This window comes from Azolla caroliniana, unplaced genomic scaffold (genome assembly GCF_043228905.1).
Source record: "Azolla caroliniana isolate FFs.n. ecotype wild unplaced genomic scaffold, voAzoCaro1.0.p SCAF_20, whole genome shotgun sequence".
Taxonomy (NCBI): domain Eukaryota; kingdom Viridiplantae; phylum Streptophyta; class Polypodiopsida; order Salviniales; family Salviniaceae; genus Azolla; species Azolla caroliniana.
The window spans coordinates 10,161,736-10,186,771 of record NW_028230455.1 but is presented as its reverse complement, the minus strand read 5'-3'; the positions used below and the strand labels follow the sequence as shown (position 1 = coordinate 10,186,771).

At 39.1% G+C, this 25,036-nt stretch overlaps 3 protein-coding genes across 5 annotated transcripts; 2 read left to right on the top strand and 1 right to left on the bottom strand.

Moving 5' to 3' along the window:
• The first annotated feature begins 598 nt into the window (after nucleotides 1-598).
• LOC147850955 (GEM-like protein 1) lies at nucleotides 599-4,398 on the top strand. Its single transcript, XM_087335754.1, has 5 exons — nucleotides 599-729; nucleotides 763-844; nucleotides 2,541-2,642; nucleotides 3,090-3,364; nucleotides 3,998-4,398. The coding sequence occupies exons 1-5, from the start codon at nucleotides 628-630 to the stop codon at nucleotides 4,172-4,174; spliced, it is 738 nt and encodes a 245-aa protein (XP_087191880.1). The 5' UTR covers nucleotides 599-627; the 3' UTR covers nucleotides 4,175-4,398.
• Nucleotides 4,399-5,212: 814 nt separating this feature from the next.
• On the bottom strand, nucleotides 5,213-6,403 carry LOC147850954 (ATP synthase subunit delta, chloroplastic-like). The gene has a single exon (XM_087335634.1). The coding sequence runs from the start codon at nucleotides 6,350-6,352 to the stop codon at nucleotides 5,564-5,566; it is 789 nt and encodes a 262-aa protein (XP_087191760.1). The 5' UTR covers nucleotides 6,353-6,403; the 3' UTR covers nucleotides 5,213-5,563.
• A 5,364-nt stretch (nucleotides 6,404-11,767) lies between these two features.
• LOC147850953 (uncharacterized) lies at nucleotides 11,768-16,241 on the top strand. 3 transcript variants are annotated; one of them, XM_087335632.1, is made up of 7 exons: nucleotides 11,768-11,915; nucleotides 12,536-12,674; nucleotides 12,785-12,888; nucleotides 13,380-13,551; nucleotides 13,881-14,009; nucleotides 14,119-15,238; nucleotides 15,278-16,241. In XM_087335632.1, the coding sequence occupies exons 1-7, from the start codon at nucleotides 11,875-11,877 to the stop codon at nucleotides 15,934-15,936; spliced, it is 2,364 nt and encodes a 787-aa protein (XP_087191758.1). In that variant the 5' UTR covers nucleotides 11,768-11,874; the 3' UTR covers nucleotides 15,937-16,241. The 3 variants fall into 3 exon arrangements, with proteins under 3 accessions (XP_087191758.1, XP_087191757.1, XP_087191759.1); XM_087335631.1 differs by having other exon boundaries at nucleotides 14,119-16,241; XM_087335633.1 differs by lacking the exons at nucleotides 11,768-11,915; nucleotides 12,536-12,674; nucleotides 12,785-12,888 and adding an exon at nucleotides 12,955-13,282 and having other exon boundaries at nucleotides 14,119-16,241.
• Nucleotides 16,242-25,036: the final 8,795 nt, after the last annotated feature.

The window sequence follows — 25,036 nt, the reverse complement described above, 5'->3', positions numbered from 1 at the left end:
AAAATACCTGTATTTGACCTAGGAATCAGCAAACGGCTCGGCTCAAGCCAAAATTCGACCGTTGAACCGTTTCAAACGGTTTGGTGGTTCAGTTCGATTCGGTTAAGGCTCGAGCTTCCTTAACACGGTCTGAGCTCAGTTTGGGATGGCTCAAGTCAAAGCGAACCGATTTGGGCCAAACCGGTTTAGGCTTAATCGGGTTTGGTTTTTGACAAGCCCAAACCGGTTAAGCCAAAACCAAACTATTGCCGATTCCTCGACTTTGACCCTACAAACGATCTAGACTCTATTCAACCAAATGGACACATAGTATAAGGTACTGATAGGGTAGGTAGTGGGCCTTTTTGGTCTAATCTTTAAAGCTATAATTAAGTACATATGTATGTGTGGAGTTGTGTTTTCTTTATTTCCTGAAATGCCCTTGGGACCATTCTTGAGAAGCACACAATTAGAACAGGGGGGGTGTCTCCACTGACTCTTCTCTCTCTCTCTCTCTCTCTCTCTCTCTCTCTCTCTCTCTCTCTGTCAGATCAATCATTTGCTGATCGAAGTTTGACAATCAGACAGAAGCTGCCCCCCCCTTTCCTATCCAACTTCCAAGTGAAGAAAGAAAGAAAAGAAGAGGAGATGAGCTCAAGCCAGCAGAACCCCATTGTTTATCCTCAATTAGATCCCCCATCCTCATCTTCATATGCAGAAACAGGGCAATGGGGAGCACCTTCTAAGCCAGAGGATCCCTCCATTGGGCAGGGTGTCGGCCAACATGAATCGGCCTCCTGCCCTCCCCCTGCTACTGCAAATCCTTATATAACTGCTTCCCCTGCCTCTGGTTTCACTGGGAAAAGTAAGTGTGACATTTGTTCATCTCATATATATATATATATATATATGTGGTGGTGCTTTAGGGTTTAGGGAATTTGCATGATCGTATGTTACATATACACATCTACATAGAATCATGTGAAATCAACATATATAACTATGCTATATGCGTTGCTCCATTTTGATTTCATATGATTCTATGTGTAATTTCTATTTTGATTTCATATGATTCTATGTTTAGCCATATGTTAATTTCATAATATTCTATGCGTAACCTCATGCTGATTTCATATGATTTTCTTTGTGTGATCGTATATTGATGTTGTATGTTTTAGTGTGTCGTTATACATTGATTTCCTAAGCTTCTATAAATAGTTACGTATCTTGTTTTCATGTGATTCGATTTGTAGCTATTTAGGTTGAGTTCATATTAATTGCTTGTTTAATCATGAGACGTGCGAAATTGACATTGGGAAAAGAGTAAAAGATGTGTGGGAAACTTGCTATCATAGATCAGATCAGATCATACATGATAACAATCTTAAGAATATGCCTAATGTTGATTAAGCAAAAGAGAGAGCAACAACAGGATAGACTCAATATACACGATGTTTGATTGTGGCATTAAGTGATTCATGTGAATATGATCGGAGAAATTATGTGGTTGACCATGTGAATGTTGATTCTCCTTGTAGGCTGTGGGAAGTTAGATTTGGATTTGGTGCATTGCATTGAATTGTGGCTTTGATGTTGCTGTATTGGCATAGCTTGAATGCAATCCAAGAGATTCAGTGAAGCTTAGTTTGATGTTGACTTTGAATTCATTGGAAAGGCTTCTCCAAAATTAATCTCAAGAAGCATAAAGGGTGTGGGAAACTCTAGATTTTCAATTTGATCGCTTGAATGTTAGGTTAGTTTTAATGTATTGGCACTAGATAGGTTGAATGCAAGTCAAATGAAGTGAATCTTGCCTTGATGCGGATGTATCGATAGCTTGGATGCAATCAGCAATAGTGGAGGTTGGATTTAGGTTGATGTGTTAATAACGTGACTATAATCCAGGGGAACTGAATATTTTGGGTTGTTAATGTTGATCAATTGATAGCTTGGACTGAGTCTGAGAGAAGTGCTTTTCGATTGTGATATATTGAGCGTTTTGATACATCTGAGAGAAGGTAATCTTCCATTGGTGTTGAAAACCACTTCTCTCCATAGTCAGGTTGTTATAACCTTTTGTTATGAGCTATGATCATAGCCACTGTGGCATAGCTATGCATGTGGGATGCGATAAAATGCCATCGAGTTACCTGAGAGTTCTGTTATTGTGTGTATATGCATAATTACTTTACTAGGAGTTAATTTAGGTTAAAGTAGGGCCATAAGGTATTGTACAACCTTTGGCCAACCATATTGTCCATGGCCATGTTATAGACATAGACCTAGGGTTTGTGGTTATCAAAATGGCGCACTACCTGTACTCTACATCCTTCATTCTCTTCAATTTTCTTATTATGCATGCTCTCTGTCATTAGTGTATGACTTACTTCCATATCAGTGATACTCTACAAGTTGTCAAATGGACTAGGAAAGGTGCATGGTTTTGAGACTGAAGTCAAATGGCCATCTTAGAGTAAAAACTTCTCAAACGACATTTATCATACATTGGATAAGAGCAAAACATGTCTAACAAAACATTATCTTATATATTTCCATGTCAGGTCCAATAGATATCATAACCGATTATACTTCCAAGTGGAAATTAAAGGTTGATGAGATTTCAAAGAAGGCTGAAGAGACTGCTGGAAATGTTTGGCAACATCGTAAGAGGGTCTTTCCCTACTTGAGTATTGTGCATATCTTCTTTTATCAACACAAAAATGGCTTTATATGCATATTTACATTTGTGCATCTGGCTAATATATTTATGTATTTTCTCTTAATGGAACATTTTATTGCAGGGTCGGTAGTCGAACTCCCGACCTATAGTTTATAGGACTTGAACCTGAACCACTGTGCCAAGCCCCATGTTCCAAATTAGGACACAATATCCCCTAAATTTTGTTGATTATTTATTGGAATACTCAGAAAGTTTCAAAGATTACCAAAATACCCCTCTGGAGTAGCGAAATTTGTACTCGAGAGGGTATATTTGGTAAAATTGGAAAACTTAGGTGATATTCTAGTAAATGCGCAACAAGTACGGGCATTTTGGTGACTTCACCTATTGCTTACATTTCACTTATCTTTTTTGTGTTTTTTTTCTATAGTTAAAACAGGTCCCAGCATGGCAGAGACTGCATTGGGAAGGTTAAGCCAAGGAACAAAATTATTAACAGAAGGTGGACTTGACAAAGTTTTTAAACAAAATTTTGATACACTCCCAGAAGAGGAACTCCGCAAGACTTATGCATGCTTTCTTTCAACCTCATCCGGTCCAATTCCTGGTACTTTATACATATCTACAAAGAAGATTGCATTTTGTAGCGATCGGCCACTATCGTACCAACAGGAGTCTGGGCAAACAGCTTCGATCTACTACAAGGTAAACATTTTAAATTGAGTAGTTTCTTGTGTAATAACTGTAACTGTAAGGCCCTCATGTAGCAATATAAGTTGCTCTTAGACATTTAATAACTAATTATTAAATGTCTAGGAACAACTTATATTGCTACATGAGGGTGTTACTATAATGTAAAACTTATATTGTCCCAATGATATGATTATTTGCTCCGATACTTCTCTATTCTTATAAAATGGGACACCCATCTCTCGTAATTGTAATTGTATTTGGACTAGAAATGTAACAAGAAATAAAAAACCCAAGGTCAGTAAGCCATGTGAAAACACTTCAAATAATGGTGTCCACTCATCCATACATACTGTCACTCGATTGTTATTTCTTGTGAGAGATTTGTTATGTGATTATTCCTAGGATTAAGTTAATTGGATGTGTGGGGTTTTTATTATGTGAAACTGTGATTATCCATTCTGATGGTTTGGGTCATGTTAAGGATAGTGATTGTAACTAGAACTAGAGTCCAACATGCATGTTCACTTCCAACCAAACCAACCAACCAACCATGCAGACACATCCGTTCATACATCCAATGCATACATGCACATACGTCCAACCCAATCGCACATACATATATGTAGAGAAGTATTTCTTTTCCAGGTCGTAGTTCCGTTGGATAGTCTACAGGCGGCAAATCCATCATCAAATCCCAACAATGCTGCTGAGAAATACATTGAAATTTTGACTGTGGACAATCATGAATTCTGGTTCATGGGATTTGTTAATTACGATAAGGCATTGCAGAACTTGCAAGAAGCTGCTGCATTTGCCAATTAAAAAGTTGCAAATTATTTGATTGAATTCTTTAGTTTTGCAAATAAGTTTTCCATATATTCATTTATTATAAATGCAACATTGTAGAAAAGTTTCATTTTATGTATAGATTATTATTTTCATCATGGTTGGTATGAATAACAACACTTTATCATTATTGATGTATAGCTCAAAATGTTAAGTGATTTATTGAAATTGATGACAAAAACATGTTTGATGTGGAGAAACGGATTTTGATTTATAATTCTTGTTTAGAAAGAATGTATTTGAAATATCTTAGCATATATATATGGGGTTTGTTTAGCATTTGTTATATTGTGTGTAATTATTTTTCAAGGTTTTACTTTTAAGTTCCTGTTTTTTTTGTGGGAATGTATTCCATAATGCTGCATGTAAAATTATGTGCTTGTGCTGTTACGTTATGTCATGTTGCACAAGAAAAGACGAGATTGAACTCCTAATGTTTTATGTTTTTATTTGGGAGATGTAAAAGTTGTGATGATACTTGTTCAAAAGTGGTTAAATTCTTATCTTGAAATGATTGAGAAATTATGAGCAGGACACATTCACGAGAAGCTGTATAAATTAGGCATAAGTGGTGACCAAAATTACGCTCAAATGAGTCATGAAAATGTGGCCCAAGAGAGAAACAAACAATTCTTTTCAGGTGTTAACATGGCTTCAAACGTTCTAGTGCAAAATGAAAGATTTAACATCTTGAAGTTAGCTAGATCCTTAATTGAACAAAATTGCCCAGTTCAACTATGTACTTGTATACAATGAGACGGGTTTTATACACTGCATTTTCAGAGATGTTCTCAATATCAAGTCTTGCCTTGCCATGCCATGCCCTACTAGGCTACAATGATATTCTATTCCATGCTCAAGTTGTCCGGCGGGACAAAACGTGATGTTTTCTCATCCAAAGGAATGAAATATACATTTGTGAGCAAAGTGCATTACTGTTTGTCTCTAAAGATCAATGCATCAATCCATGTCTTTGCTCCCAACATATTACATTTTATCTTGACAGAATGTGAATAGAGAGGAATAAAATTTTCTTTTATATCTATGAGAGTCCAAAACTCAGCCAATGAGACAAATGGGTCCACCCTTAGTACTTGTCTAAAACAAAAGAAAATGACAAGATACACTATGTAAAGATAAATCATTGAGACTACAAAGTCTAAGGCAATAATTGATGGGGAAGTTCGGAGGGAGACCATGTTCACACTATGAAAAGTATCGAAGATAAAGTAGGTCAAGCTAAGCAATAGAGACCCGGTGTAAAGTTGAGGGGGGTAACAATTAATCAAGGTGTGTACCAAGGTCCTTGTGCTCACATTGTGATGGCTAATGGCCATACAAAGTTCAAAGGGGAGACTCATGAGTTCACACTGTGATGGCCGATTCGACTGAGCTTATCTCTTGGGCGATACGGGCGAGTTGGCTCTTGACACTCATATCGACGAATCGGGACCCGTCCTTGCCGAACCGAACTACGAACCCAGCCACAAGAGAGGCGTCGACGATATTCTTCATCCTCACATTCTTGGCTCCCGTGAGGTTGTGGACCTTCTTCGCGATTTCCGCGAGCCGGGCCGTCTCGATCTTCACGGCCGAAGTCACAATGGCGACCTCGGTATCGGTCATCTCGTCGTAGAGCTCCTCGAATTTGGCTACTATATCTTTGAGGATCTTGGTCCGCTTGCGATCGACAATTAGGTTAAGCAGGTTGAGAGTGTAAGGGGAGAAGCCCGCTTTTCGGGCTAGGGTTTCCAACACACTCTTCTTGTGTTGGTCGAGGACCGTCGGATTGACTAGGAAGGAGTGGAGATTGGGGTCATTCAAGAGAGAGCCGAGGTTGTGGATGTCGGAATTGATGGTGTCTAGGACATTTTGGGACCGGCCGGTCTCGGCCAATGCGGCCGCATAGCCACCCGCGGCCGCACTATGGCTCATCACGACAATTTCCCGAACAATGGGTCTCCTCCTCCTTGGAGAAGAAGGGCAAGTGTCCCCATTTACCTTTAGGGTGAGGTTAGAGGAGCCATGGAAGAAGGTAATGTTGTCGCGCCCCAAGCGAATGTAGTTGTTACGGGTGCCGCGTAGATCCGATGAAGAAAAGGAAGAAGAAGAGTGATGGAAGCTTGATGGGTGTGAATGTGATAGAGCTTCCATGGCAGCTTCTTCTTCTTCTTCTTCTTTTCTACAATGTGTGGGATTCCTCTGAAGTGATTCTTCTTGGGTTTTCTTTTCTTCTTTTTTTGTTTAGTTTTAGTTTTAGTTTTGCTTTGTTTTTCGTCTCATGTCAAACAAGATAACAAATGCTAGCCTTTCATTGGAACCAAAAATCAGGTTTTCCTTTTTTACACGTTATGCCCCTGCCCCCCTCTCTCTTGGTTGTGGGTCAAATTCAGTAAAAATCTCAAAAGTAGCCCCCCACAAGTTCCTGAGAGCACAAATCGTGCTCCCACACTTTGGATTAACAATCGGCAACGGTTCGAACCGAACCGTGAATCCATGGCTTAACGACATAACAATTTAAACGGTTCAGTTCGGTTCGAGGGTTTACCGATTTGAGCCTTTATCTGTTAACGGTTTGAAACCACAATTTAAAAGGATTAAAAAATTAAAAATTAAACATTATTAAATTACAATGTGAAATTTTGAATTTTGACCTAACTTGAAAACCAAAACTGAACCGTGAAAACATCGGTTGTAACGGTTAAACGGTTTGAAAGTCTCTAAAACCATTTGGTTTGAGCTTGAATTTTTTGTGATGGTTCAGTTTAAATGGGTTCGTGGTTCAGTTCAGCTTGGTTTAGGTTTCAAAAATTTTAAACAATGAGGTTTTAAATGGTTTGAGTTTGACACTCTCGAACCGAACCAAACTGTTGCCGATTGTTACTTTGGACTACTAAAGATTTACTGTGTATGATTGTCAATTCTCATCCATCTTGGACTATAGAGTGTGTATGTTGTTTGTCTATCCATTCATTCCCCTGAGTGAGGAACTTGCTCGGAAGTCAAGAATGTTGATATGCCCAAATCTGGTCCATCCCTAATAAGGGACCCAATGTCATGCTTTTGTTGTTAGGATATAGTCGCTACACCACATATCCAAGGAGAGATGCAACTTGATGCAAAACATCGGTTGTAACGGTTTAACGGTTTGAAAGTCTCTAAAACCATTTGGTTTGAGCTTGAATTTTTTGTGACGGTTCAGTTTAAATGGGTTCGTGGTTCAGTTCAGCTTGGTTTAGGTTTCAAAAATTTTAAACAATGAGGTTTTAAATGGTTTGAGTTTGACACTCTCGAACCGAACCAAACTGTTGCCGATTGTTACTTTGGACTACTAAAGATTTACTATGTATGATTGTCAATTCTCATCCATCTTGGACTATAGAGTGTGTATGTTGTTTGTCTATCCATTCATTCCCCTGAGTGAGGAACTTGCTCGGAAGTCAAGAATGTTGATATGCCCAAATCTGGTCCATCCCTAATAAGGGACCCAATGTCATGCTTTTGTTGTTAGGATATAGTTGCTACACCACATATCCAAGGAGAGATGCAACTTGATGCTGGTGATTGTTATGGGCAAAGAACGTAATGATCAAGAGTGTCATCGTAGTGCAATGCCCACTCTTGGCCATCCTCAATAAGGGAGATGATGTCACGTGTCTAGTGCTCGTATAGAAACTACACCACATATCCAATGTGGGGATTGCCATAGCTTGAGAATGTAGAAATAATAGGCATTCTCGTCCATCTAACACTGAGGTAGGAGAGATGTTACCCAGTGATGTGACTTGGGCTTCGAAGTCTAGAATGCACACATTACATCCTTTCTCGTTATCATAGACCAAAGATGGCTGAAACTTGTCCCACTCTTAAAAGGAACTTCATCTAACATTGTTAGTAGTTTGAGACTTATATTTTGAATACATATGAGGGGGTGGGGGGGAACCTTCATTTGCAACAGTTTTTGTTCTTAGATTATTTAGACGTATTAATGGGTTGATGTGCTTTCATCTTGGAGGCCATCTTTTTTCTTTTGTTCTAATGGGTATTGTCAAGACATTTATAGGCTCCTAGAAAGCATGAATATGTTTCATAACTGAGTGTCGAGCCTCAAGAGTCAAGGTTCGAATTGTGGGAACATCAACCCTATGACCTCAATAATATAATAATTTGTGGATTACCAATTAACCTCAAAGCCATTACTTCATTGTACAATATATTTCTCGAGGAGTTTAAGTTATGCAATGCCCAATTTGCAAAGAGTGCTTTGAGTATTATTTTCCTAATGGATTTTGTGTCCACGATACAATGACTCAATATTATATTAATGGATATTGGTTAATGTTGGTTGAATATTGTAATTGCGCTCTACTAAGGATGTGTTTAATAGGTATTAGGGGGTCTTTCATATTTGTTCTCGTTTAATGGATAAAGTGGAGTATCCAAACTGATCACTGCTTGTGACGACTATTTATTTTGACATGACTAATGGTTTGTGTGTGTGTGTGTGTGTGTGTGAGAGAGAGAGAGAGAGAGAGAGAGAGAGAGAGAGAGATTATATTATCGTCTTTGGAGGTCAAATATGACCTATGAGACCAAACGTGTAAATGTCTTGTCTCTTGATCTAATTCTCGCAAGGAATGTGCACATACATAAAAGAATACAACATTTCCAATATCAAGAAGTGCGTGTCACATTATCTTTAAAAAACATTGTGTGCATGGTTCCCTTTGTCATACTTCTAAAGTAATTATGACACCAATAATGTGTAGAGAACTTCATTGGATCTTGGTTAGTTCATACTAACAGGTTTTGTTTGGATGATGGTAAGTGATCATGATAATTGAAACATATGAGATGTTAATGAACGAAAAAGCATGTAATGTTTCTGTAAATATCTATTAGGTGGATTAGTTTTTGCATTACGTTGTTTTGATGATCATGCCTTATTGCATCATAGGTGTAAGTCGCTCGATGTATGGCTATCTATTATTTATAACATGTTTTAACAATGTAAATTCTTATGATTGGTTCAATCTTATGTTATCTCCATAGCTTCAACTGACATAATTTATCAACTACCAAACTATAAGCATCGCCTAAGATAAGGTCTATAAAAGGTCCACCCATGGAGTGTTTTGTACCATGTGTCATTTATTGCTTTTATTTATGTGTCTACGATTTCTAAATACTTTAAAATATTGAAGGGACAAGACGAGCTATACATAAGAACATAGACAATTAAGTTGAACTTTGTTTCAATATCTCGTTACCATCGTAGACGCAGTAACAAAGTATATTTAATGGTCCATGGGGGTAATTATGCTTAAAACCGAAACCTCTTTTTGAGGCTTCCCGCCCAAGTGATCACCTCGAAAACTCTCAACGAAAACATTGCCTTGCAAGTTTTTATCATTCCGGAGTACAATGCTTCACCCAATGGTAATGGTGTTGCTAGCATGGCATGGGAAGCACATGAGAGATCAATGATCGATTTGGCCCAACCTTCTTTAAACCTTACAAACAAAGCTCCTTCAATACCACTATCACTTACTTGTATAGCGAACCCTTTTACACTTTGTCATACTAAATGAACTATTGGGAATGTACTCTAAAGGAACTAAAATGATATTTGTCAAGGTTTATCATGATTTATTATGAATGCTTGAAGGTGAAGCAAATGTCACATCAAGTGGAAAAACCAATTCCTAGTAAAAAAAAAAAAGCACCACAAACACACTTGTATCAATAAAATCCATAGTTAACAATGGTAACATGCTCGTACAAGGGTTGGTTTAGGATATGGTGTTTAGCTGTAAAGTTTTCATGCATATAGTATATCAAAGTAAATATAAAGCTCATTGTAAGGGTTCAATCTCGAGGTTTTTTTTTTATGATCGAGGTATGAAATTTAATTCTATTGATTTAATATGCAATCACAAAGTGCACTCGGTTGTTGGATAGTTTACCCTTGTAGTTTCTAGAACCCACAAACAAGGTGTCTCTGTTGACCGTCGGTCATCATACCAACAAGCATGTTATTACATGTTGTGCTTTAGGAAGCACATGATAGATATGGTTTGCGTGTAACATCGTAAACCCTATATGCTACATGAAGTGAAAAGGTGACCTTAGGGAGAACAAACACTACGGGACTACATTTAGATGTACACGAACCCATTCCTAAATATGATGTTTCTAATCCATTTGCGAAATGTCATTCATAAGCAATCTATATGTTGAAATTTGAATAGTAGCTAGTTAATATTCCTTTTTGTCTTTATCTTGGTATGTGTGTAGGTTGGCGATTCTTCGATAATGACAGAAAAAGATTCTAGATTATACATTTCAAAAGCCCTCCACCCACAAACGCTAACTTTCTACCACCGCCTTTGCTTTCATTCTATGCCAAGGAAGATCATTTTAATTAGCCTCTAAAACACATCATTTTTTGCAATAACCTATATGATTGGAATAGAAGTTGGATAGACACAAGAACTATGGACAACACCTCATTACAAGTGGATTATCAAAACTCCGTTTCCATTAGAAGTTGGATTTTGACGTATAGGCCTTTCTCCTCCGTTTATTGTACTTAGGGTTGAGTTTCCCATTTACTGCAAACTAACTTCACTAGGTTAATGCATGCCATAACGAAATGAATTAAGGCATTGGACACATTGACTTATTGTATATGTTTGAAAAACTTACCAACTTGGTTACATACATCATTTATCTATCTCTCTCACACCCACATATACACAAAGATCTAAATAAACCAAACCACCTATTACAAGCCCCTCTATCCTAGGCATGTTCATAGCTCATCACTCAGAAGAAGAAAAAAAATTGGAGTTTGTAGAAGTAGAGAACACTCATCTTTGTGTATGTTTGGTAAAATTAAATATCTCCACGCACAAGCACAAGCACAAGCACAATAAAAAGCAAAATCACTAGCACAAGCACAATCACAATCACAATCACAAGGAAAATCACAAGCACAATAAGAAGCACTAGCATAAGCACAAGCACAATAACGAGGAAAATTACAAGCACAATAACAAGGAAAATCACGAGCACAATCACAAGCACAATCACAAGCACAATGACGAGGAAAATTACAAGCAAAATCTCAAGCACAATAACAAGGAAAATCACAAAGCACAATCAGAAGCACAAGCACAAAGCACAATAACAAGGAAAGTCACAAGCATAATCACAAGCACAATCACAAGCATAATCACAAGAACAAGTCATAAGCAAAATCACAAGAACAATCACAAGCAAAATCAGAAGCACAATCACGAGCATGAGCATGAAATGGTTCATCAGGTACGTGCCTTCTTCCGCACGTGTGGTGTGTGAGTAAGCCTCGAGTGTGACGAGTAGTCGGCGAACCCGGTCGTTCTCTCTTCTAGCGCCACACGCACCCAAAGGTGTGAAAAGGTAATCTCTCTCTCTCTCTCTCTCTCTCTCTCTCTCTCTCTTTTAGTGGACCTTAGAATGGTCATGCTCTTGTGAGGGATTGCCAAGTGTTACAATTCTTTTCTTTTCTTTTTCCATTTTTTTTTGTTTCACTACCCTGCCCTTTCTAAGCTTTTCTTTGGTGTGTTACACACAGAGACAGAGATTTCTCGATTTGCTTGAAGAAGGTTTACACAAGAGTTGGCCTACAGAGGATGAGCCCTTTCCTGAAGAGGAAATTTGATGCAGCAAAATGGTAAGAGAATCTTTGTGTGTGTGTGTGTGTGTGTGTGTGTGTGGTTAGTGTTAGTGTTTAAGGCGTTGGGATTCATTAACTAATTGATATTGAAGTTTAGCTTCTTACGATTTGTAGACAATTGGATAGTCAAGTTTAGGGTTTAGGATTTGTAGCACATTGGACATTGAAGGTTCATAGACAATTGGCTCTTGAAGTTTAGGGTTTAGGATTCATAGACAAATAGATATTGAGGTTTAGGGTTTCAGGACCTTTAAGGAAATGGATATTCATGTTCTAGGTTTTAGGGATTATAACGGTCTTAGGATTAATAGGCATTTAGATATTGAAGTTTAGGGTTTTAGGGGTTAAGGTTTAGGATTCATAGCTAAAAGGATATTGAAGTCTAAGGTTTGAGTTTTAAGGTTTTACAATTCTTTACATTTGGGTTTTGAAGTTTGAGAACTGATTCTATAATGAAGTTTAAGGTTTTAGGATTCATTACAATTGCATTTTGAAGTTTGAAGAACTGATTGGATATTGAAACCTCGGGTTTTAGCGATTATGGTTTAGGATTGCATTCCTTTCAAAAGTGACATCTTGTAATAAAAATGCTATCCTTTTATTTATTATTTTCACAGCAAGACTCTGCTGCAGCTTACCATTCAAAGAATCAAAGTTTTGAGGAATAAGAACTCCATTTCCATCAATAAATTGCGTGGCGCAATTGCAAAGGTCCTTGAGAGTGACCGAGATAGTTATAATAACACAACTGTAATGGTATGTGAAAAGAGTTCCTATCATATATACATAGGTAGGTACATATCACAATTTTCAATTTGTTTTGTAATCTTGGGTATATACATGTTGGTGTATTTTGTACATGATAGGTTGAACACCTATTAAGAGAGGTGAACACTAAATGTGCATATGATTTAATAGAACACTATTGTCAAACTACAATCGACCAGTTAGCAACCATTAAATCACACAAGTATGTATTGCTTGTTCTTCTTTTTATTTCAAATTATTTTATTTTATTTGGTTTCCGCTTTATCTCAATACATTCCTTTCTTTAAAGCTCAAAAATAAAAGGAAAGCAGCAAAAGACATTAACTATATTGACTTCTAATGCTCTTACGACGAACTTTATTATGAAGTTCTCAATGATCAAACATAATAATATTCAGTTCCACTGAGAGGATTTCCCAACGTGTTGTAGGAAGCGTGCTTGATTCACAATTATAAATGCAAAGCAATCATGCATATACATACACATTCTCTTTTGAAAAACACAAACATTTATGATTCATATGTCTTCAGATTTATAATTTAATCATGTTGCACTTGCTATAAGTTCCCAACTACATTCTTCGGCGACATTATAGGTTAGTATCGAGATTCAATGATGCTTTCATGTTGCACTTTACTTAAAAAGTCACAAGTATGAAAGTACGAAAAATAATAAATCCACTTATATTTCAGAGAATGCCCGATCGACTTGAAAGAAGCGATTGCAAGCTTGATTTTTGCTGCTGAACATTGCACTGAACTACAAGAATTGCAGAAAGTCCAGAAAATATTTATGTCAAAGTATGGATCTGAATTTTTACATGTAGCAAAGGATTTCGGATCAGATTGTAGAGTTAATACACAGGTGCGCTAATTTCCTTTTTCTTCTATTGTGACTTTGGTTGTGTAAATTATTGAAGTATATTTTAGTATTCATTCAACCCTTTGCTTTTTGCAGTATATGTATATTAGCAGTTCATTTATCTAGATAAATAGTTTATTTTGTTAATAGTTCATTTGTCTAGGATTTGCCGGAATGACAATGTCGAATAGTAGCTCATTGCCTTATTGACAAATGTAGATAAGTGAATCATTGAGATAACAGTATGCTTATTATGCACAGATTAATAAAGTCTTTATTCAACATTAGCAAAGCATATTATGTATTAATATTTTCATTATTTGACTATGTAGATTATAGAGAGATTATCAGTACAACCTGCAAGGCCTGAGATAAAGCTAAGGTTATTGAAGGAGGTTGCTGAGGAATACAAGCTGAAGTGGAATTATGAAATTGATACTCTAAATACTTCGAAATTGGAAGTAAGTTCACTTGCAAGCTCAATATATCTCCTCTTGATATATTATTGAGATTCAATGGATGCTAGGTGGCAAATAAAGCTTTCCGTAATTGTGATTCTTGAATTCCCAGAGTGAACCACATCATTTCTCAAGTGAAGTCCAATTGGTCTCGGCAGTGGATAAGATTGATGATCAGAAAATTGTTCCTTCTTTGGATATTGATAAACCCGAAAGGCAATATACTTCAACAGTTACAAGTGATACTATTAATAGAGAAATTTTTGCAACAATGAATGATGAAACTAAAACTAACTTAGATCAAGATATTGAAGAGAGTGTCACTGATGACAATCTGAATAAGAGAAACCTTGAGGCTCCTTTAAAACCAGAAAGTGATGTGTTAATGAATGAATCTCAAGCTATTGGGAATAGAACAAGAGAGTGGAAGAAGAGAGGAAAAGCCAATCCGGAGTTTGTAGATGCGGAAATGGCAGCGAGAGTTGCTTTCTTATCCGCATCCGAGGCTGCTGAAGCAGCAAAAACAGTTTTGATTATGATTAAAACGTGCTCCAAAGAGAGAAATTACCAAAAGGAAGAACAAAGGCTGCAAGTAGTTCACCAAAGTAGCTCTCATGTGGCTAATGCTGGTTCACCAAATGCCAAAGATGGTAAGGAAATTAAGGAAGGTAGTCCTGAAGGTATCAATTTAGAAGAGCATTCTTTAAGGAATACTGAGCATGGGAATAAACATGGTGTACATTTGGAGCATGATATTTTTAATGAGAAAGAAGATCATGCCGATGTCTTGGCAACAGTTCAGTTTGATGGTGAAATGTTGCATCATTTTGATAAACGCGAAGATTTCTCAGAAATGCCTCAATATGATGATGAGCATGAGGATGGGTCAAATTTGCATAGACTTGATATACATGAGGAGGATTCAGTAATAGCGAAATTTGGTGAACTCGAGTCCGATGAGGATGACTCAAAATTGCCTAAATTTGATCAACCTAAGGATGACCCACAATTTGATAGACATGAAGACGAGTCAGAAATGCCTAAATTTGATCAACATAAGGATGACCCACAATTCGATGAGCATGAAGATGAGTCAGAAATGCTGAAATTCGATAAGCACGAGGATGACCAGAAAGGGTCACGATATGATCACCATGACAATGACTTGGAAATGCCGAAATTGGGTAAACATGACAATTTCTCAAAATGGCCACAATTTGATGAGTATATAAGTGATGACTTGCCCTTTGATATGGAGAAGGAAGCTAAAGAAGCGGCAAGAAAGCTGTCATATTATGAAAACCAACAAGACAACCACATGCCTAATGCAAAATCAATGGATATTTATACTTGTGAACCTCGAACGAGTGCTCCCCATGCATTGGTGAGCATTAGAGCACACAGAGGTTGTGTAGGAAGCAGACAAATTGATGATGATGATTATAGTTTGCTTAGTCAGAGCTCACCTGTGAGTGATACAATAGCTAATTATATGATTGGCGGTGTCGATAGGTACCACAAGCCATATAGAAGGCTTAGGTGGCACTCAAAAAATATTGATGCTTGTGACTCTTCGAAGAGCGATGGTTATAATAGTACTCCCACTTTGAGCTCATCACTTGGTGCAAATTTGAAGTCGTTGCATTTGGGTAGAAGTCCAGACGAAGTTGAAGAAAATCCATTGTCACCTGATCCGAGAAAGTCAGATCATAAGACCAAATCTTGGGCTTCGGAAGACACGCACTCAGACTCTATGTCACCATCATTTTGTAGTAACCAAGGGTATCGTGTCACAACGAAAACGTTGGATACTCAAGTTTCATTACCTAAACCTCGTCAAGGTGTAAGTGTACGATCTTCTAGGCCTAAACAATGTGGCGATGCCCATTTTCCAAATTCTCCTGTTTGTGATCCCTCTTTAGGTAGGTGATAGATAGATTCCATGTGCAGCTGATGATAGAGATATAGACACATAAGAGTGTTATATCTCCTGAATAGAGTCAACACCTGAGGTTCTATGGTCCATCACAATCTTTAGGGGGCATTGGTTTTGGGTTAAAAGGTTAAGTCTAATGAGATCTATAGTTTCTAGTTTTATAGTTTGTCTTTCTTTTGATTCATTTGTAAATGTTTATGATGTATTGACTAAAATTCTCACTCACTACATGAGATTTAGTCAAAAACCGTTGTATGCGTTTTTACATATAAGAGGGCAAGACAAGGAATTTCTAAGCTTCTTTGCTCTTAACCTTCTCATGCCTCAAAAGGGCTAAAAGGCTATAGGAGCCTTTGTCTTGCCAATGTGAGGCGTGGGAACTCATCTATGCTTTTAGTTACTTGGTTATGCAAGAGTACTCTTATGAGAGTTATATTTTCTTGGATTAATTGTCATGTTTGTGTGTGGATTTAGTACCAAGTATCATGTAGTGCAATAATCTTGGGAAAATGTCATATTTAGGGCATATCATCGTAGTTCAATTCCATGGACATAGTTGGAGCTATGTTTTGAAAATGAGTGGGAAGTCATGGTTTCAGTATGAAAAACTTTTAGTTGTGATCCTTTGATATTCTTCACTTTTCCCTACTAATGAACTTGGAAAATAATGTAGTTCGAATGACAATTATTATGCGTCACTGAGTAATTGCTTCTTTTTATTTTCCCATGTTTGTTTTCTACATGTCTTGCCATTCCCTCTCTTTCAAAATTTTTAAAAACTTGTATGGTATGAGTGCCTATACTGTTTATGTGGTGTCCATGATGATATTATTAAACATTCCTCTTTATCACATTATTACACGTTCCTTCATAACTCGTGGTTAGTTGCATCCCATCATTTCCTTTAGGTGTAACAACATGTTGGATTTATGTGGGTGTAATAGTAATGCAAGTTCTTGGTCCTAGCATGGTCATTCCATTTGGTCATGGTTGCATCTACAATGCATGCTCAAATGTCCATAATGAGTATGTCATTAGTAGGTACTAGGTAGCTCAAATTGTGTCAACACATCTTAAGCATTTATTAGGTGTCATGTGCTCATATGGAATTATGCAATTTTCCTTTTGTTTGCCTTTTTCGACCTTTTGCCATTGTGGATTCTCATCAAGCCCTCTTTTCATTGGGTGTAAGTAATCCCAATTTCTGGGGGAATCTGTGAGTAAAGAGTGATTTCCTCGACTCCGAGCTTGCAATTTACGGACATCTTTTCTAGGTTCTCAATAAGGATATCTTCCTCTTCCCCATCCCATATTACTTAAGAGTACTAATTTATTGAAGTGTGTGATCATGGTTTGTCATCTATGATGGTGATTTGTGCTTGCATTTACAATATCAAAGGCATGGTAATTGGCGTTGGCTTCTTGTTATTTGCATTTATCTTCCCTTTTGTCACCTTTCCCACAACACAAGCATGGGCATCAATACCCAACCCAGTTCCCAAGTTTAATATTTATGAGAAGTGAGCGAGAGATAGGAAAGCCTAAGAGAAAAGTTAATGAAGAGACTCTTTAAGTAACATAAAAAACTACAAACTTTTAGCTTCTTTCGTTTTACATTTCAACTCACCCCAAGCACTTAAGGGTTGCTAGATGGTTCACACAATCCATGTGTTTCCCATCTTATCATTCTTTCTCTATGAGAAGAGATTGCAAAATGGACTGCAAAGCCTTATTTGTCTATGGTTGTAGTGACAAATCATATAACATCATGGGGTCCATAACAAATTGTATGGCTTTCACCCATACATGAAATGGCTAAGGTAGCGACTTCGAATTCATGAACTTATCCCTCAGCTAGCTTGTCATCCATTTAATCAATTGGCCATCCATGTCATCCATTCTAATCGATATCCCAAGTGGAAAAAAATAGAGCCTTCCTTCCCTAACTAAGCCTTGTCATCCTTGACATTCCAAACCCCTCTTAGTACATTAGATGAAATTAGACATCCTCTAATTAATGTGCAATCCGGATGTCAATGCAAACTGGTTCCATACAAGCATCCCTTCTTTTTCTCATGTTAGACATGTAGAATCATGAAATAATCATTTGTCAAAGGTTGCGCTACTAGCTTCACCTAGATGGAAGGTGCATGGTCCATAATGTCACCATTAGTTGCAACAAGGGATTAGAAACAATAGAAAACAACAATGGACTAAGTGATCTCTCTCTCTCTCTCTCTCTCTCTCTCTCTCTCTCTTATTGTAATTAGTTTACCTTATTGGTAAGTTGTTACACTACAAGCTTATCTAGGGTTGGTTGAGTGCCTAGAGCCGGCTGAGAGCTGGTTGAGGGCTGAGAGCCAACTACTAGTTGGGAGCTAGTTGAGTGCCGAATCAGCTAAAGGTCCAAAAAGTAATTGTTATATTTATTTATAAATATATACATACATGTGTGTGTGAAACCAGATTAAAAAAGAAATGTTACACAAAAGAAAAATGTGTGACTGGGAGAGGACACTCATATAAAAGGAAAAGAAAGAACACAAAACAAGAGAGAGAACGGTGAATACACAGATGTGTGAACAACTGAGAAAATAGAAAAGTGAGAAAAGAGAGAAGAAAAACAACAAACGAAGAGACAGAGTGCCAGAGTACGAGAGCAAGAGCAAGAGTGTTCTACAGAAGAGAAGACAGAGATCTGTGAGGGGTTGTTCGTGCTATCAAGAACCCATGACTGTACATCACCTCTCTTGTCCATATGTATTAGGTTCCTTCGTGTTGTATTTTTTTGTTGTTCTATCCACTCAGTTGGGTGAAGATTGTAACCAAGGTTGTTGCTTTGACGCATATACATTCCTCTAGTGAAAACTTAGAGAGATTGTACTTGGTTATACTCACTGATGTTCTATCCACCCAGTTGGGTGAAGATTGTAGCTAACGCTATTGCCTTGAGGTATATAAATTCCTCTAGTGAAAACCTAGAGAGGTTGTACTTGGTTGTACTCACTGTTGTTCTATCCACCTAGTCGGGTAAAGATTGTAGCCAAGGTTGTTGCCTTGATGCATATACATTCCTCTAGTGAAAATCTAGAGAGGTTGTACTCACTATTGTTCTATCCACCAAGTAGGGTGAAGATTGTAACCAAGGTTGTTGCCTTGAGGCATATACATTCCTCTAGTGAAAACCTAGAGAGGTTGTACTCGGTTGTACTCAATGTTGTTTTATCCACCTAGTCGGGTGAACAATGCAAACAAGGTTGTTGCCTTGAGGCATATACATTCTTATAGTGAAAACCTAGAGAGGTTGTACTTGGTTGTACTCACTGTTGTTCTATCCACCAAGTCGGGTAAAGATTGTAACCATGGTTGTTGCCTTGAGGCATATACATTTCTCTAGTGGAAACCTAGAGACGTTGTACTTGGTTGTACTTAAAACATAGTGAAGTTGTTTTTGGAACCTAAGGTTCCTGTGGGTTTTCCCAATTTGGGTTTTCCATGTTGAAATCTGGTGTACTCTAATTATTATTATTTGTTTCCATTGCGTATGTCATATATGAAGCGGAAGTGTATGCGGAAACATATGAGGATAGATGTCTCAGTTCGTACTCAGAAAACAACACAGAAAGAGACCCAAAGATATACACAGATGGAGGCCTTAATGGAAGCTCTATTATGTTCTCTGTTTCACTCTCTTAGAGACTCAATATCCTAACTATGTGGACGAGTTCACACTAGGATACAAAGTGGAGGGAGTCGGCCTTTTATGCCAACAAACTCCTCCATAAAAGGACCACTCTTTCCTATGTGTACATGTGTTTGGGGTTGTCTCCCCCGTAAACTTAGGTTACAACACTAATCTAGATTTATGTTACAAGTCGGTTGGCATATAGTCGAGTTGGCATAGGTGAGGTTCGTGTCGAGCCTACCAATCATGATTGATTCGGTCGACTCTTACCTTCTTCTCCTCGTTCGACTTTCTTCTGCTCGGATGCTTGTAGTAGTCTCGTCTTTCTCCTTAGTGCTCTGAAGCGTTGATCTGGGAGTGGCTTTGTCAGGCAATCGGTGATGTTCACCTCGGTGTGGATCTTCCGAACTTCGAGCTTCTTCTCGGTTGTGAGCTCCCGAATGTGATGATACCGCCTCAATATGCTTCGTCTTTACGTGATAGATGGGATTGTTGATGAGGTGTATTGCGCTTTGTGAGTCGCAATAGATGGTTGGCATAGGTTGGTCGGTTTGGCTTATAGCTGAGAAGTCGACAGATAGTCGATGCAGCTAGATCGCTTCCTTCGCTGCCTCCGATGCTGCTATATACTCGGCTTCTGTGGTCGACAAAGTCGTGCACTCTTGAAGTTTCGACCTCCATGATATTGCACCGCCACCATAGGTGAAGATGTAACTTGATGTTGATTTCTGATTGTCCGTATTCCCAGCATAGTTGGACTGGGAGAGTCGGAGAGTCTTGGTCATCCAATTTTGCTCGATCCTCATGCCCAGTATGTGATGGTCTTGTTCGAGTTCCTTCATCGCGAACTTGTCATGAAGGCTCCACTTCAGCTTTCCGATCTCTGCTTGATTGCTTCCTGTAATCAACATGTTGTCGACGTATAGGATCAAATAAATCCTAGACTCGTCGGCCAGTTGCCGAATATACATGCATGGGTCAGAGTCAGATCGGCAGTATCCAAGCTGCCTAATGTAGAAGTCAAAATTTTGGTACCACATCCTCGACGCTTGTTTCAAGCATAGTTCTAGCCATACGTCCCATTCGTGTCATACTCAAACGCCAATATTCGTATCATACTCATACGTGAAAAGGCTCCAAGTATGATTGAAATCCATACGCGGTACATAGATATATTATATATACATATGGTGTATATGGTGTACATAGTGTGTGTGTGTGTGTGAGGGGGAGAGAGAGAGAGAGAGAGCGTGTGTGGTCTAGAGAGAGAAGCCCTGTTTTGCATGTGTGAGGAGACAATGATTGTGTGAGGAGACAGTGATTGAGTGTATATCTAGACTCTAGAAAGAGAGAGAGAGAGAGAGGAGCTATGGGTTTTGTCTGTGTGAGGGAGTATGTAATATGTATATTAGATATCTAGATTTTGTAGAGAGAGAAAATCTGTCAGTTCTCGTGTGAGTCTTGAGAGAGAGAGTGTGTGTGTATGTGTGTCAGATGTCACTTCTATTCACAAAATATTATGAATATCAAAAATTAAAAAAACCAAAAAAAAGTCAAAAAAAGAAAAAAAAAGCCAAACGAATATCGCGTATCATACGCGTACGTTTGCAAACGTTCGCGTACGTCCAGTAAATTGGACGTACGCGAATATTAGGAACTATGGTTTCAAGCCATATAGACTTTTCTTTAACCGACATACGAGGTGACTGTCCTCCCCCGTCGCCGTGAAGCCTGGCTGTTGAGACATGTAGATGTCTTCTTTTAGATCTCTGTGTAGGAATGCTGTGTTTACATCCAGATGCTCTAGCTCTAGGTCTTTTGTCGCCACAACTCCTAGTAAGAGTCAAAGGGTGGTCATGTTGACTACTGGTGAGAATATCTCGTCGTAGTCAACCCTTATTGTTGTTTGAATCCCTTCGCGACGAGCTGAGCTTTGTACTTGGGTTTTTCTAAGTCAAATTCATATTTGTATCGGAAAACCCATTTGCAGGGTAGCAGCTTCCTTCTAGCTGGTAGTTCAACCAACTCCCATGTCTGATTCTTGTGAAGCGAGTCCATTTCAGATTTCATGGCTTGTAGCCATGTGTCGGCGTCTGTTGCGGCCATAGTTTCTTAATAACTGCTTGGTTCGCCTGCATCCGTGTAGTTGACATAGTCGAGGCCCGGTTGAAGAAACTCTGTTGGCCTTCGAGCTCGTCCAAATCTCCTAGGTGCTGAGATAAGTGGTGTCACATTGTCCTCCCCTAGGGACTTTGTCGACTCGGTTCTGTTTCCTACTTGCATCTTGTTGACTTTCCTTGCATCGACTCTTGTCGAATCAACTCTGTTGTTGATGGTTTTGTCTTCGTGTTCGACTAGTGGACTTCCTACCGATTCGGAGTCGGCAGGTATGTTGTCGACTTGTTCGAGTTCGACTGTTTGTCGAATCTCTGAGTTGGCCTGGTGGGTCGGTCCTTCTATGACGTCTCTGTCGTCTTGGAATAATACCTTTTTACCAACTATTTTCTGTTGGTTCCTGAGAGAAGATAGAGTCTTCATTGAAGACTACGTCACTGCTCCGGATCAGTTTCTGGTTCTCAGGGTCCTTTAGCCTATAACCGAATTCCCCATCGGTTCCATAACCAAGAAATATGCATTTTGTCGCATGGGGTGCCAATTTTGTCCTTTTATCCCTGGGGATGAACGTGTAGGCTTCACATCCGAATATACAGAGCCTATTGTAGGTCGGTTGTTTGCCTGACCATAGTGCTTGTGGCACTTTGAGCCTAATTGCTCTTGACGACGCTAGATTTATCAGGTATATTGCCGTTTGCAATACTTCTACCTAGAATTCTAGCTTCAGTCTGGCTTGCTAAAGCATTGCCGTCACCCTCTCCTGGATCGTTCTGTTGATCCGTTCTGCCACTCCATTTTGCATGGGTGTGTAGGCAACGGTCTTTTGATGTTGGATACCTTTGTTGGACAGGTATTGTTTGAAGGCTCTGGAGGTGTACTCACCTCCATTGTCGGATCTGAGTGTCTTCACTCTGTGTCCTGACAGATTCTCCACTTCAGATATCCATCGAGTGAAGACCTCGAGCGCCTCATCTTTGGACCTGATCGAGTAGGCTCAAATCTTCTGTGTACAGTCATCTACAAAGGTGATGAAGTACTGGGAGCCTCCTAGTGATCTCTCTGGCATTGGGCCCACATATATCTGTGTGTACGAGCTCTAGGGGCTGTCGTACCATCTCGTAGTGGAGAGTGTGCAGACTTCGGGTCTATTTCCTGTATCGACAATGCTCACAGAAGTCTGTCTTTGCTTGGAGTTTTGGAATGTAGCCTACTGCCATCAGCCGATCAAGTCCGGCTTGAGACATGTGACCGAGTCGGCCATGCCATAAGTTTGGGCCGGTCTTTTCGACTAAGTTCACAACCCCTTTTGGATTGATCGCCATTAATGGGTACAGGTTGTTGTACTTGTGCCCGCCTCCTATCTTCAGGTTTCCTCGGCTGATCATCCATACCGACTCACTTAGAGTCATTTTGTACCCGTCTTCGGCTAGCATGCCGATGGAGACTAGAATCCTTTTCAGATTAGGTACATGCTGAACTCCGTGTAGGGTTATTGTGTTGCCATTTGGAAATCGGATGGGAACCTCTCCGGTCCTTGCAATTCTACACTCTTGCCCGTTGCCTAGACGGACAATTCTGTTGGCGTCAACTGAATAGTCTGAAAACCATTCAATGTTGGGGGTCACATGGAATGTGGCACCGGAATCTAGCACCGGAATCCAGTAGCCACATGTGTGCATCGTGTGCACTGTAGAGGACTTCTCCGATCACTTAATCCTCTAAGGAGAGAACTTCTCCCGATCGGGAGTCGGCAACATTGATTTGGTTGCTGACTGGAGAGTGGTCTAAGTCGGGTCGTCCTCAATTCTACTCGGATCACCGACCACTCTCTTTCCTCTTGATTGACCAACAATTGGAAACATTCTGGCCAGCTTTTCTGTAGTGTGTGCAGAATTCGCTTGATCGGCCCGTTTTCAACTTCGACCGTTGTCGGCTTGTTCTCTCGTACGACTCTGTCGATTGAACGACTCGATCGAGTGATGGGCTTCTGTCAATTCATCGATGGTAAGTCCCATCAATTTTTGCTGAATGTCCTCGGTGAGGACTTGGCCGATCGTCTCATCCATATTTAAGATCGGTCGACTATTGGCGTATGTCATACAGAATACCTCCCAACTCGCCGGCAAGCTCGATAGGAGGGCAAGGGCTTTCACTTCTTCTTCGAAGTTGATCCCTTGTGAGGAGAGTTCTAACACACCCGGCCAAAGGTGTTGATGTGGGAGGTAGCCGAATCAGTCTCTCTCATCTTCATGTTGAACAATTGTTTGATCAAAATCAGTTTTGAAGATGAGGACTTTTTCTTGTACACGACTTGTAGTTTCTCCCATAGTGAGAACAATGTCGTCTCTTTTGGCATGCTAAAGTAGACATTTTCGGCTCAGTGCATTCGAATGGTGGAGCGTGCGATTTCGTCTGTTGATCTCCACTGATCGGCTAACATTGAAGCAAGCTTTTTGGAGTGTTGAATGGCCTCGACCAGTTTTCGAATAATCAGTACGTCCTACATCATCTCCTTCCATAGGGCAGAGTTTTTGCCGTCGAATTTTCGGATCTCAACTTCTGTACCTGATGTTGATGCCATGATTCTTTCGGAAGTGAGATTTACTAACCTGGTCTTTTCTTTCAGCCTTTTCTGTTGTTTGTTGCCGCTGAGAAGCAGATCGCTTTGATACCAGTTGAAGCGGAAGTGTATGTGGAAACGTATGAGGATCTGTCTTAGTTTGTACTCGGAAAACAACATAGAAAGAGAAGCAAAGATATTCGATATAACACAGAAAGAGAAGCAAAGATATTCGATATAACACAGAAAGAGAAGGAGAAAACAACACAGATTGAGGCCTTAATGGAAGCTCTATTACATTCTCTATCTCACTCTCTCAGAGACTTGATATCTGATATATGGTCAAGAAGATTATTCTTTACAATGTTAGGTTATTTCTTATATACTAAGCCCTAACTATGTGGATGAGTTCACAGTAGGATAGAAAGTGGAGGGGGTCGGCCTTTTATGCCAACAATATACTGTGTTGGTGGTTCAATCCAGTTTTCCTAACAAGTGGTATTAGAGCCAAGGTTCATACTCTTTGCAAAGTTGGAATATGGATAAATCTAGAAATAGGAAAGACTTCAAGAAAGTCTTTACATGTCATTATTTGGTGGTCCAAACCATTATGAGAGAGATTGTAGGAAGAAAAAGAGAGACCAAAAGAGAGGAACCATTGACAACAGGAACAATGACTCTACTACAACCACTTGTGATGGCATAATTGTTATTGTCTGTGATGATGCCTGTGT